The following is a 13,513-nucleotide window of genomic DNA, read 5'->3' as shown; positions in this document are numbered from 1 at the left end:
TTAGGGGACTTAACAGAAAGAGAGGGTAGACAGAAACATAGTGCAGAAATCTCATCTTGATAAAGAATTCTTTGTTCTTCTGCACAGGGTTTGACTTTTAACTGGTGGCTTTTTTTTTAATACTTCTCTAATGTTTATGGTTTATTCTTTGTTTCTTGCAAGATTCTACTTCACAAACTGGCATGGGACTAATGAAAATGAGCCCTCAGTGTGGAGGCATTCCCCAAAGAAGGCAAAGACCTCTTTTGAGAAGAAGCCAGCACCAGAAGGAACCCCAATACTTGATGCAAGCTCTTTAGAATACATCTTTGCACAGGTAAGAGGCTGCTGGCAGTTATCTCAGTCACACAAAAATGATCTGGTCCAGCAGAAGCTGTTTTAAAGACCTGTTATAATACTTCTAAGGTTCCTTCTCTGTAACCTCACCTGTTAAGTGTTTTTCATGCTTCTGCACAGTGGAGAGAAGAGAATTTGCTAACTGAAGAACAAGCTACCTATATGCAAAAGCTTTAGACCTCACAGTCCAAGAAGGGTTGTATTTTTACAGCATGCTTTCTTTCATGATGAGCTGTTTAAAGATATCAGTGCTTAGCTTTTCACTTGTGAAACATTTGCTGGTGACTTTGTCATCTCTAGTCCTGTAGGGGAGCGGTAGCAGTATTGAAACTGACAGTCGGGTGTCCTTGTTCTGTTGTGACACCACAATAAAAGAAAATACCAGGTTAGCTGCAGGTCTCTGTGTGTTTCCATTGCTATCACTGGCACTCTGAAGTAGCAGAAGACAGACATGAACAGAAAGGTCTTTGCTAACCAGGTGTTTGTCAGACTGCCCCAGGGCAAGGTGGCGACTGCAGAGTTTGTTGTCTTGGCTTTGAGATGTGGCTGAGACTGAGCGCATAAGGTTCAAAGAGACACTGGGTGATGAAGGCCAGAGGTAAAGCACAGGCACAAAGTATCTGCTGTGTACCAGGGAAAAAAGTTAATGGTGATGGTGGTAGAAGAGGAGAGAGGTTGTGCCTTCTTTAGTTACCAAAAAAAGTGAATTTCACAGAATCACAGAATGGTAGGGATTGGAAGGGATCTCTGGAGATCATCCAGTCCAACCCCCCTGCTAAAGCAGGGGCAACCACAGCAGCTTGCCCAGGATCACAATGGCCAGATGGTGTTGGAGTCTCTCCAGAAAGGGGCACTTCACAACCTCCTTGGGCAGCCTGCTCCAGGGCTCCATCACCCTCACAAGAAAGAAGTTTCTCCTCATGTTGAGTTGGAACTTCCTGGGTTCCAGCTTATATCTCTTGTTCCTTGTCCTAACGGTGGGCTCCACCAAAAGGAGACCTTCATCTTGACACTCACCATTTGGATATTTATAGACATTGATAAGATCCCCTGTCAGCCTTCTCTCCAGAACAAACAGCCCCAGGTCTCTCAGCCTTTCCTGACAGGAGAGATGTTCAAGTCCCCCAGTTGCCCTTGTAGCCTTAGCTGGACTCTCTCCAGCAGATCCCTCTCTCTTTTGAATTGGGCACCCAGAACTGGACACAGTGCTCCAGGTGTGGTCTCAGCAGGGCAGAGTAGAAGGGGAGGAGAACCTCCCTAACCTTGCTGGACACACTTTTCTTGATGCACCCCAGGATGCCATTGGCCGCCTTGGGCACAAGGGCGCATTGCTGTCCTGTGGATAACTACTGTCCACCAGGACACCAAAGACTTTCTCCGTGGAGCTGCTTTCCAGCAAGATGACACCACTAGGCTGTAGTGGTGCCTGGTGGTGTTCCTTCCCAGGTGAAGGACCTCATTGAACTTCGTGTGGTGGGCTGATTTGCGATGGAGGGGACAGGGGGTTTGGAGGTGTCTCAGCAGTGCAGGTGCTCTGTGGATGTTCTTGATGAAAGCCACAACACTGGACCCATGTGATGTGGATATGCTATGATGATCCATGTGGCAATTCCATCTGCTCCACAAATCATGTTAAAGGACTTTAGCCAGGCACAAATGTTGGTTTCTCCTTAACCAGGCAGGCTTTTTGGGGTGCCCAGTGCTTGCCCATGTTCTGTTTCACTGGTCTAAACCTGCATTTAGAATCATAGAATCAACCAGGTTGGAAGATCATCCAGTCCAACCCAGCCCTAGCCAACTAACCAGACCATGGCACCAAGTGCCTCAGCCAGACTCCACCTGAACACCTCCAGGGACAGCGACTCCACCACCTCCCTGGGCAGCCCAATCCAACACCAGTCACTCTCTCTGGCAAGAACTTCCTCCCAACATCGAGCCCAGACCTCCCCTGGCACAACTTGAGACTTCTTAGTATGAAGTCATTAAATCAGATCTCCTGTAGGCACATGAGCTGTTAATGATTTTCTGCACCCCTGCTAAGGTGATGGTATTTCAAGCACAGCAAAACAGTAAAACATACTAGCAGAGGCAGTGTGGGAAAGAAAAACAAAATCACACTCCCAACTCCTGCTCTTTCACCTAAAAGACCAAACTTGCTGTCTGCTTGGCATATGATAGCTGCAAGTCTGTGTAAAAAGCATTCTTCAGACTTCAAGTGAAGATCTTGTCCTGAGGGTTGGTGCATCTTCACCTGCCAAAATGATACAAGCAGTAACATCTGTAGAAACACTACCAGGATTTGGAGGAAATGATTATTGGTTACCTATAGATGGGGATTTACTGCACAGCTCTTCCCTCCTCCCCCCACCCCTTCCTGTCCTGCCTTTCAGCTTTGGTGACTCCTGAGAGTCAGGACAGCCTGTGATCTTGTGATGTGTTGCATGCTCAGAGATAAACCATGACAAAGACCACAGCTGGTAGCTTTCTGGTTTTGTCTCCTGAAGGGTCAGTATGACTTAGTGAAAGGCCTGGCACCGATCCGCGACCCAAAAAGCGAGCAGGAGGTCCATGAAATCGAGAACGAGTGTCTGGGGATGGCTGTCCTTGCCATCTCTCACTGTGCCATGAAGAAAAAGATGAAGCTTCCAGAGCTTTCCAAAGAGATCAGGTGAGCTGGGCTAACTTATTCCTCACTGCTGTGTCTGCTGGGCTTCTCCTCCAGAAGGGATGTCAGGCATTTGTACCTTCCAAAGTCTGGTTGTAAAGGAGTTAGTTACAAGCTCCAGCACTACTCTTGCCGAGGAAGTCTTCTTCGGTTGGTCAGTTTTCTCTTAGAAACCCTGGATTTTTTTTCTTACCTGAAAGGTGTTTGAAGTCTTTTTGCTGGTGCCTTCATCACGTTGATGTGTTGAGTACCCGGTGACCTGCTGGGTTCTGAGTTCAGGTTCAGAGATGTTTGTGTTGCCAGATGGCAATTTAAGGAGAAAGCTCTTAGAATAAATTCTGTTACAGATGTGAATGGGCTGTGTCCAGCTGCCCCAAAAGCTTTTGAATAAAGTTATTGGCTACTAATCATAGAATGGTTTGGGTTGGAAGGGACCTTAAACATCATTTAGTTCCAACCCCTCTGCTTTGAACAGGGACACGTTTCACTAGAGCAGCTTGCTCAAGGCCTCATGCAGCAACCTGGCTGGAACACTTCCAGGTTTGGAGCCTCCACAGCTTCTCTGAGCAACCTGTTCCAGTACCTCATCACCCTCAAGGGGAAGAATTTCTTCCTGAGGTCTAATCTAAATCCAGCTTCTTCCAATTTGAAGACATCACCCCTCATCCTGTCACTCCATGCCTTGGTACAAAATCTCTCTCCAACTCTCCCTTCAAAACACCAGTGGTGCAGTTGTTTACTGCATCTTGTTCTCTGTAAATGACTTTCAAAGTACATTGTAGAGAGTTAAAAAGTGTAGGAGACAGCAGTATCATAGAATCATTGGCTTTAAGGTCATGTAGTACAATCCCCCTGCCATGAGCAGGGACATCCCCATCTACGTCAGGTTGCTCAGAGCCCCATCAAGCCTGACTTTGAATATACCCAAGCATATATTCTGCCACCTCCCTGGGCAATCTTTCCAGTGTTCCACCACCCTCGTAGTAAAGAACTTCTTCCTGATGTCCAATCCAAATCTCCCCTCCTCCAGTTTCAAACCATTGCCTCTTGTCCTTTTCCTAAACACTCATAGATTCATCAAAGAATGGCTCAGGTTAGAGCCTTAGAGATCATCTCCTCCAACCCCCCTGCCGTGGACAGGGATGTCTCTCAACTAGACTTAGCTGCTCAAGGCCTCATCCAACCTGGCCTTGAATACCCCCAGGGAGGAGGCATCCACAGCCTCCCTCAGCAGCCTATTCCAGAGTCTCACCCCCCTCATACTGAAGAACTCCTTACCAAGATCCAGTCTAAACCTACTCTTCCTCAGCCCAAAACCATTCCCTCCTGTCCTGCTGCTAGACACCTTTATGAAATGTCCCTCTCCAGCTTTCCCGTAGGATCCCTTCAGATACTGGAAAGCAGTTCTGAGGTCCCTCTGGAGCCTTCTAGGCTGAAAAACCTGTGGTGTTGTTTTTCCTTCTAGTTACAAGCATTATATTCCTGAAACGTTGAACAAGACCATCAGGCAGAGGAACTTCTTGACCAGGATTCGGATCAACAACGTTTTCAAGCACTTCCTCAAGGAGTTTAACAACAAAACCATCTGTGAAGGTAACGTGTCCCCACGCGACCTCAAAGTCAAATACTTGTCCACCATGGAGACCCTGACGAAACATTACGGAGCCGAAGTGTTCGAGACTTCCTTTTTGCTCATCTCCTCTGAGAACGAAGTCAACGGATTCAGCTGCGGGGCCAGCGACAGCCTCCCGCTCTACGAGGTCATCGTCACCGGCAACAACGGCATCCAGTGGAGGCTCAAGCCGAACGTAAGTACCTGCTGAGAAATGGGGAGCAGGTGATAGAAAGCAGCCCTGTGCAAAAGGACTTGGGGGTGGTGGTGGATGAGAAGCTGGACATGAGCAGACAGTGTGAGCTTGCAGCCCAGAAAGCCACTGACAGCCCAGGCTGCATCGAAAGCAGTGCAGCCAGCAGATCCAGAGAGGTGATTCTGCCGCTTTCCTCTGCTCTGATGAGACCTCACTTGCAGTACTGCATCCAGCTCTGGAGCCCTCAACACGGAAAGGACATGGACCTGATGGAGCAGGTCCAGAGGAGGGCAATGTAAATGATGAGGGGTTTGGAGCACCTCTGCTATAAGGCTGAGGGAGCTGGGGGTGTTCAGCCTGGAAAAGAGAAGGCTTTGGGGAGACCTAACAGGAACCTTCCAGTACCTGAAGGGGCCTATAAGAAGGCTGCAGAGAGACTGTTTCCAAAGACCTGCAGTGTCAGGATGAGAGCAATGGCCTCAAACCGGAGAAGAGCAGATTTAGATTGGATGCTTGGAACAAGTTCTGCACCATGAGGGTGGTAGAACTCTGCATCAGGTTGCCCAGGCAGGTAGTTGAGGCACCATCCCTGGAGGTGCTCAAGGTGAGGCTCAGCAGGGCTCTGGGCAACCTGATCTAGTTGAGGATGTCTCTGCTGACTGCAAAGGGGATTGGACTGGATGACCTTCAGAGGTCCCTTCCAACCCAGACCATTCTGTGATTCTGTGACAGCTTTGGGGACGTAGCTGTTACAACATGGGCATGATCTTCAAGAGACTGCAGAGCAGCTTTTTGTTGGAAGATCTCTCTGATGTGATGTGTTCTGTGTTGTTCCTTGCCGCAGTGCCGCTACTCGAGGTCACTTTGCCTGACCTCCGCTGCACTTTGGGCACATAAATGTTAAACATGCTCGAGGTTTGAAGGGCCTATGGAGCACTTCTGCTGCAGGAGGGTGCTGACAAAATGTGAGCTAGAGCATTAGTGTTACTTTGAGAGTGTCATGTTCCAGGCCACATTCACAGATTGCATGGGCTTGGAAAGGACCCTCAAAGGTCATCTTGTCCAACCCTCTGCAGTTAGCAAGGACACCTCCAGTTAGATCAGGCTGCCCAGGGCCACATCAAGTTTGACCTTGAATGTCTTCAGGAATGGGATCTCAGCCACATCTCTGGGTGACCTGTTACAGTATTACACCAGCCTCATTGTGAAGAACTTCCAACCTAAGTCTCCCCTGCTCCAGTTTGAACCATTGCCCCTTGTCCAGTCACTACAAGTTTGCTTATGTGCATCTGGGTGGCAACTCCATGTCTGGTTGGAGTGCAACCACTGAAATAAGTTATGGAATTTATGCTTATAATTATTCCAAAGTAGGTGTTAGGAGGATGGAGCCAGTCTGCTTTCACTGATGTCCACTGACAGGACAAGGGACAAAGGACACAAAGTTGCACATAAGAAGTCCCATCTAAACAGGAGGAGGAGCTTCTTTGATTTATGAGTGACAGCACTGGAGCAGGCTGCCAGGAGAGCTTGTGGAGTCTCCTTCTCTGGAGAGATTCCAAACCCAGCTGGGCTTTGATCCTGGGCAAGCTGCTGTGGGTGCCCCTGCTTTAGCAGGGGGGGTGGACTGGATGATCTCCAGAGGTCCCTTCCAACCCTTTCCATTCCATGTGATTCTACATCTTCTCTACACACAAACGTGTAACAAATAGACCACTTTTTGCTTGCTTCACTTCCCCACTGTGAAGAGAACCCTGATGGTAGCCACCTTTTGGAGCAAAGAAACTATAATGCCTCACTCCATTTACATGTAAGCTAATTACCCCTGATGGGGAATTCCTGTTAGCAAAGGTAATATTAAGAGGGAGGAGAGAAGGCGGAACTGATACTTGAGCTGAAGAGCTTGCCACAAGTGCAGCATTTCTTGCAGGGCTCCTGTGTCTGCTGATTTACAGATGATATTTATTCAAATGCCTAATCCAAAGGCTTCCATCTTGGTGAAAACCTTTCTGTGACTGGCATGATGCTTTGCACAGCCAGAACATTTTGGGTTTTTTAAGTAGCTGCTGATAGTTTTTGAGCTGGAAGATGTTCAGCTTCATTGTTGCCAGCCTGCAGAATTTCATCTGCAGCTCAGGCATGCAGTGCAAGAAGAATGTAGCTCCTGATTTTGGGCTGAGCTCTGACAGAATCATAGAATCAACCAGGTTGGAAGAGACCTCCAGGATCATCCAGTCCAACCTATCCCCCAGCCCTATCCAGTCAACCAGACCATGGCACTGAGTGCCTCATCCAGGCTTTTCTCAAACACCTCCAGGGACGGTGCCTCCACCACCTCCCTGGGCAGCTCATTTCAATGCCAATCACTCTCTCTGTCAAGAACTTCCTCTTAACATCCAGCCTATACCTTCCCCTGGCACAACTTGAGACTGTGTCCCCTTGTTCTGTTGCTGGTTGCCTGGGAGAAGAGACCAACCCCCACCTGTCTACAGCCTCCCTTCAGGTAGTTGTAGACAGCAATGAGGTCTCCCATGAGCCACTTCTTCTCCAGGCTGCACACCCCCAGCTCCCTCAGTCTCTCCTCATAGGGTTTGTATTCCAGGCCTTTCACCAGCTTCATCACCCTTCTCTGGACATGTTCCAGCACCTCAACATCTCTCTTGAGTTGAGGAGCCCAGAACTGGATGCAGCACTCCAGGTGTGGCCTGACCAGTGTTGAGTACAGGGGAAGAATAACCTCCCTCGTCCTACTGGCCACACTGTTCCTGATCCAGGCCAGGATGCCATTGGCTCTCTTGGCCACCTGGGCACACTGCTGGCTTATCTTCAGCTACTATCCACCAGTACCCCCAGGTCCCTTTCTTCCTGGCTGCTCTCCAGCCACTCAGTCCCCAGCCTGTAGCATTGCTTGGGGTTGTTGTGGCCAAAGTGCAGAACCCTGCACTTGACCTTGTTAAATCTCATCCCATTGGCCTCAGCCCACCCATCCAGCCTGTCTAGGTCCCTCTGCAGGGCTCTCCTGCAACAGATCAACACCTGCTCCTAATTTGGTGTCATCTGCAAACTTACTGATGCTGTACTCAATCCCCTGGTCCAGATCATCAGTAAAGATGTTCAACAGGTCTGGGCCCAGCACTGATGCTTGGGGAACACCACTAGTGACAGCTGCCAACTGGATGTGGTGTCTAGACAGAATATTTCAAGGATAGAATTTAGAAGCTTTTTTTATCATAGCAAGAGAGAGGTGAGTTGCCCAGCTGGGTCCTTTGATCTTCATGAAAACTGCCTTATGGACAGTTTTGGAGTGGAGTAATCCCTGTGACACACTCGAACATGTAAAGGAATTGATAATTTGGAGCAAAACCAGCTGGATTAGTTTGGCATGAATTGTGTGTGTGTAAAAAACACTGTGCTGGAAAAAAGTCTGTTCTTATGAATATACCTTTACCCAAACTCTATTTGCAGTCTGTGCAGACAGAGAAAGAGAAGAAGAAGAAATCTGATGGCAAAACCAAAAAGCAGGAAGAAAAGCACAAAATTCGAGACTTGTGGAACAATTTTTCCTATTTCCCTGAAATCACCCACATTGTCATCAAGGAGTCTACAGTTAGCATTAACAAGCAGGACAACAAAAGGATGGTAAGAACCAACCCTTGGGTAGGTTTCCCTCTCCTGGGAAGCTGCAATGACGTGGTGGTGTTGGGCAACAGGTCACAACCTCCTTGAGGAACATTTTCTAACTTAAATAACAGTGAAATATGTCTTCAGTGCTGTGCAGATACAAAAGTGCAAGTCAGAAGAGCAGCAAGTTGGTGAGCACAGATTTTTTTGGGGGCTTGTTAGTCCATACCACCAATGCCTGCTGGCTGCCTTGCTCTGCTTTTCAGCCCGTGGCTTCCTCTCTACAACTTGGATAGCCAAAAGGAGCGTCCAGAAAGAGGAGCTCAATAGGGATGGCAAAGAATCATAGAATCATAGAATCAACCAGGTTGGAAGAGACCTCCAAGATCATCTAGTCCAACCTAGCACCCAGCCAGGAGATAAATGCAGAGAAGACCTAGGAGGACAGGAGGGTTGGTTTATAGATGCCCAGTTTTAGTGCCCTAAGTGATTCTTCTTGCTGAGGGCTGCCAGCTGTTAGAAGTTGGAAAGGAGCTGCAGAGTGCCCTGCACTTGGAATCCAACATGAAAGCCTCAGTCCTGAATTTCTGATGTTTCCCAAAAGCTGCCACAAAGATTTTGACTTAACAGCCCTCATGTCCTTGCTCAGCCCAGGGTGGTTGGACCAGATGACTTTTTGAGGTTCCTTCTGACCCAAACCATTTTATAATTCTATGTAGGGTTACAGCAGGATGTAAGTCAAGCTGGAGAATGGGAAGTTCCTCACCAATAATGAGTGAGGAGAACAGAGGGTGGTCGGGGTTGGCTTCCTAAATGTGTGTAAGGCAATTCCTGATCCACTGTGTGCCAAAATTGCTGAATATGAAAATATTCCTGAGGTGTTTTGGTGGAAGTGCAGGAACTCTTTGACTAAACCATTTGTGATAGTTTGGGTGTTCCCTGCCCCCGCCCCCCAACTTTGGAAATCACCCAGACTAGACTCAGCTGGCTCTGGAAATATGAATGCAGCTTATATTTACAGCAGCACAATACACAAGCAGATATTTACAGTATATACAGTTATAGACAGAAATATACAAGGTAAAAGGTAATACAGAAACACAATTCCCCTCCCAGAAACCTGAGTCCCCAGGAGGGGCTCCCAACTGCCCTTTCACCTTTTCACACCCCTCTGAACCTTACCCCAGTCCCAAGGAAGAATGGAGGTCGGGCCAGGGGGTTAGGAAGCAAAGTGGATTGATCAGAGAAATGGCAGAAAGAGGCTAGAGAGATGCAGCTCAGAGCTCCCCAGCAGGAGTAGTGCCTTATCTATGTTTTGATTCTTGTTCTTATACATCTCAGCAAGCTTATGAGGGAAGTAGATATCAGCATTGTTTTCCTTTCACAGCCTGTAATCTAGTCCTTCTCACCCAAACATTCTAGCCAGCTTCAAACTAGCACAGCACCTTTATGTTACAGGAGTTAAGACTGTCCTCACACGAGGAGGCCCTGTCCTTTGCATCGCTGATAGATGGCTACTTCAGGCTGACAGCAGATGCCCACCATTACCTCTGCACTGACGTGGCTCCCCCGCTGATTGAGCACAACATCAAGAATGGATGTCATGGACCCATTTGGTTAGTAAATACTTGGCTTTTTTTCAATCCTTCCACTGTAATAATAGAATCATAGAATCATAGAATCAACCAGGTTGGAAGAGACCTCCAAGATCATCCGGTCCAACCTGGCACCCAGCCCTAACCAATCAACTAGACCATGGCACTAAGTGCCTCATCCAGTCTTTTCTTGAAGACCCCCAGGGACGGTGCCTCCACCACCTCCCTGGGCAGCCCCTTCCAATGGGAAATCACTCTCTCTGTGAAGAACTTCAATAGTCCTGTCATGCCACTGCAGGTTGAAACCTCTGAGGAAGTTGAACGTTTGGAGGGTTGTTAATTAAGGAAAGGTTGTGAACTATTTTGTTTTTTCTAATGATGATAAAGAAAAAATATCACTGATTCTTTCCATGTCAGCTTAGTCATCTCTAAACCTGGAGTTTTCTCACTGCTGGGCTATTTTGAGGCTTACTTCATTTAAAAAGGTGGCTATAAAAATCACTGTCAGTTGTTCTCAGGGGAATATTTTAGGTAGTCCAAGCTGAACTGTATCTACCCTGACCCTGGGAGGCTTGGTTGGAGGCCTTTGTGGGGTTGTAAATAGCTAAAGCAATTCTATTCCCTTCTACCACGTTTTTGGCTCTTTTTAAGTTTCAAGGTGCAGCACATAGAAAACTGAGAAGAACTCTACAGGCATGTAGGCTGTGGTGGATGCAGAGTTTGCCCCATCAAGCATGTTAAGAGCTTAACACCACTTTCTTGCCTTGCTCTTTTGCAGCTCACTGTGAGCGTGATGCACACAGTGAGCTTGTATCTCAGCAACAAGAGTATTTCTAAGCTGCTGCTAAGACATTTTGGTTCCAGCAACAGGCTTACTCTCCTGTGTATTCACTAATGATAGCTTTTGGAGGCAGCTACTCATCTCTTGGTTTTCCTCATGTTGACTTTTCCAGCACGGAATACGCCATCAACAAACTGCGACTGGAAGGGGACGAAGCAGGAATGTATGTGTTGAGGTGGAGCTGCACCAACTTCAACCACATCCTCATGACAGTCACCTGTTGTGAGGGCTCAGAGGTACGTCAGGTGGGGCATTCTCAGCAGTAAGCTGGTCATGAGCTTCCTGCCACAGAATCACAGAATCTTCAGGTTTGAAAGGGACCTCACATGGTCGTCCCTCCTGCCAGAGGAGGATCACCTAGTGCAGGTTACACAGGAACAGATCCAGGTGGGTCTTGAATGTCTCTAGAAGAGGAGACTCCACAACCTGTCTGTCTGTGCAGCCTGTTCCAGGGCTCTGGCACCCTCACAGTGAAGAAGTTTCTCCTTATGTTCACATGGAACCTCCTCTGCTCCAACTTGCACCTCTTGCCCCTTGTCCTATCTTTGGACATCTCTGAGCAGAGCCTGGCTCTGTCCTCCCAACTCTGTCCTTCACACCTTTATAAACATGAATGAGGTCACCCCTCAGGCTCCTCTTCTCTGACCTAAGGAGCCCCAGCTGCCTCAGCCTTTCCTCAGCAGGGAGATGTTCCACTCTCTTCATAATCTTTGTGGCTCTGCGCTGGACTCAGGCAGTTCCCTGAGATCCTTGAACTGAGGTGCCCAGAACTGGCCACAGTATTCCAGATGCAGAGGCAGGGTGCCAGGGCAGAGTAGAGAGGGAGAAGTACAATTCATGTTGATACAGAACCACAGAATTGTTTAATTGTTTGGGTTGGAAAAGACCTCTAAGATCATGTTATTCTGGAAGTCATTCAGCCTCAGTGCAAGGCTGAGAGAGGAAACAGATGATGCAAAGCTGGCTGGAGCAACTCTGCTGTGAGGATAGGCTGAGGCACCTGGGGTTGTTCAGTCTACAGAAGAGAAGACTCTAGGAGGGGATCTTATAGCTGCCTTCCACTACCTGAAGGAATCTTACAGGAAGGCTGCAGAGGGACTTTTCATAAGGGTGTCTAGAGACAGGTAAAGGGGAATGGTTTCAAGCTGAGGAAGAGCAGAGTTAGACTGTATCTTAGGAAGAAGTTCTCCAGTACAAGAAAGATGAGACTCTGAAATGGGTTGCCCATTGAGGCTGTGGATGCCTCCTCCCTGGGGATGTTCAAGGCTCAGATTGGTAGGTGAGTCTGGTTGAGACATGTCCCTCGTGGCAGGGAGGCTGGAGTAGATGATCTCATTAGATCCAGCAGAACTAGGAAGTAAAAGGGCTTGAGATAGAGAAGTCCCAAAGTTCTGTCACTCTTCCTCAGATCATTTGAATGAAACTGGAAAGTTTCAACAACAGCCTGGAATCTTGTTTCACCTGTTGAACAATCTGGGTTGTGAAAGGGAGTTTTGCTGTTTTTAAGTTGATATTTTGAAACCATGGTCCTGATTATTGGTGATCAAGTGAAGTGAAAATTCCTTCTGCAGAGTCAGAGTTTCTGTGTACTCATGTGTAGTGCATAACACAGAGGGTCATAACTGGACTTGCTAGATGATTGCATATTTATGGTGCTCTTCTTCCACTCTTGTTAGGACCCTTCCTGGAACTGAAGGTTACAGGAACTTTTGGGCCCTCTACTGCATTGGAGAGTCATTAGAGGATCCCTGTCTTGGGAGCAAGTGATAGGAATAGGATATTAGGCTGGGAGATCAGGAAGAAGTTCTTTAGAGTGAGATGCTGGAACAGGTTGCCCAGGAAGGTGATAGATGTGTCCTCCCTGGAAGCATTCCAGGCCAGGTTGGATGAGGCCTTCAGCAACCTGAGCTACAGGAAGGTGTCTCTGCCCATGGCAAGGGACTTGGAACTAAGGTCCCTCCCAACCCCAAATCATTCTGAGACTGAATGTATGACCTGGTCCTAGATATATTTTCAAAGGCTTTTGAGGAACTTCTATGGCTTTCAAATATTCTTTCATTTTAATGATTCCATTTTGCTTTCTTTTTCCCTGCCTCCTCCCCTGCTAACAGCAGATAAATAATTCTGTCCAGCACAAGAACTTCCAGATTGAGGTGGAGAAAGGCGAGTACTTCCTGCATGGTTCAAACAAGCCATTCTCATCCTTGAAAGAGCTGATGGATCACCTGAAAGGACAGATACTTCGCACAGACAACATAAGCTTTACCCTGAAGAGGTGCTGCCAACCCAAACCAAGAGGTAATGTGTCCTTTAAGACAGGCAAGAAACTTAGTTGTCAAGTGGAAGCAAGCTCCAGAGGGAGGAGGCATTCTTAGTGCCTTGGGTTGATTCTTTGCTCTTGTGTGGCGAGGCTCTTCTGTTACTCAAAAAGCTATAGATGAAGCCATTTCCTTCTCTGTGGAGGAGGAGTTGTGCCAAAACCCAAAAGGAACACTGTTAGCAAGTTTTGAGGGTTAGGGTTCTCACTCTTAGGAGCTCAGGATGGGATGCTCAGGGGCTGGTGCTTCTCGTGAGCCCTGTTTGGTGTGAACTTCTCAGATGAGAGAAGTTCTGGTTTCCCTTTTCACACCCAAACGGCTGGCCCTGCAGT

General features: G+C 47.8%; 1 protein-coding gene across 4 annotated transcripts in view; it reads left to right on the top strand.

The window, feature by feature from the left end:
• Window positions 1-13,513, top strand: part of JAK1 (Janus kinase 1) — an 88,254-nt gene that overhangs the window by 59,185 nt on the left and 15,556 nt on the right. For 3 of the 4 annotated variants that reach the window (XM_064147409.1, XM_064147407.1, XM_064147411.1), the window contains 7 exons: window positions 163-316; window positions 2,841-3,004; window positions 4,467-4,809; window positions 8,272-8,445; window positions 9,886-10,043; window positions 10,976-11,099; window positions 12,975-13,161. In XM_064147409.1, coding sequence (XP_064003479.1) covers window positions 163-316; window positions 2,841-3,004; window positions 4,467-4,809; window positions 8,272-8,445; window positions 9,886-10,043; window positions 10,976-11,099; window positions 12,975-13,161 — 1,304 coding nt within the window. The remainder of the gene's footprint in view (window positions 1-162; window positions 317-2,840; window positions 3,005-4,466; window positions 4,810-8,271; window positions 8,446-9,885; window positions 10,044-10,975; window positions 11,100-12,974; window positions 13,162-13,513) is intronic. The other variant, XM_064147410.1, reaches the window with a different exon arrangement.

Source organism: Pogoniulus pusillus, chromosome 8 (genome assembly GCF_015220805.1).
Source record: "Pogoniulus pusillus isolate bPogPus1 chromosome 8, bPogPus1.pri, whole genome shotgun sequence".
Classification (NCBI taxonomy): Eukaryota; Metazoa; Chordata; class Aves; order Piciformes; family Lybiidae; genus Pogoniulus; species Pogoniulus pusillus.
The sequence above is the reverse complement of the archived record's forward strand: the minus strand, read 5'-3'. Positions and strand labels throughout refer to the sequence as shown.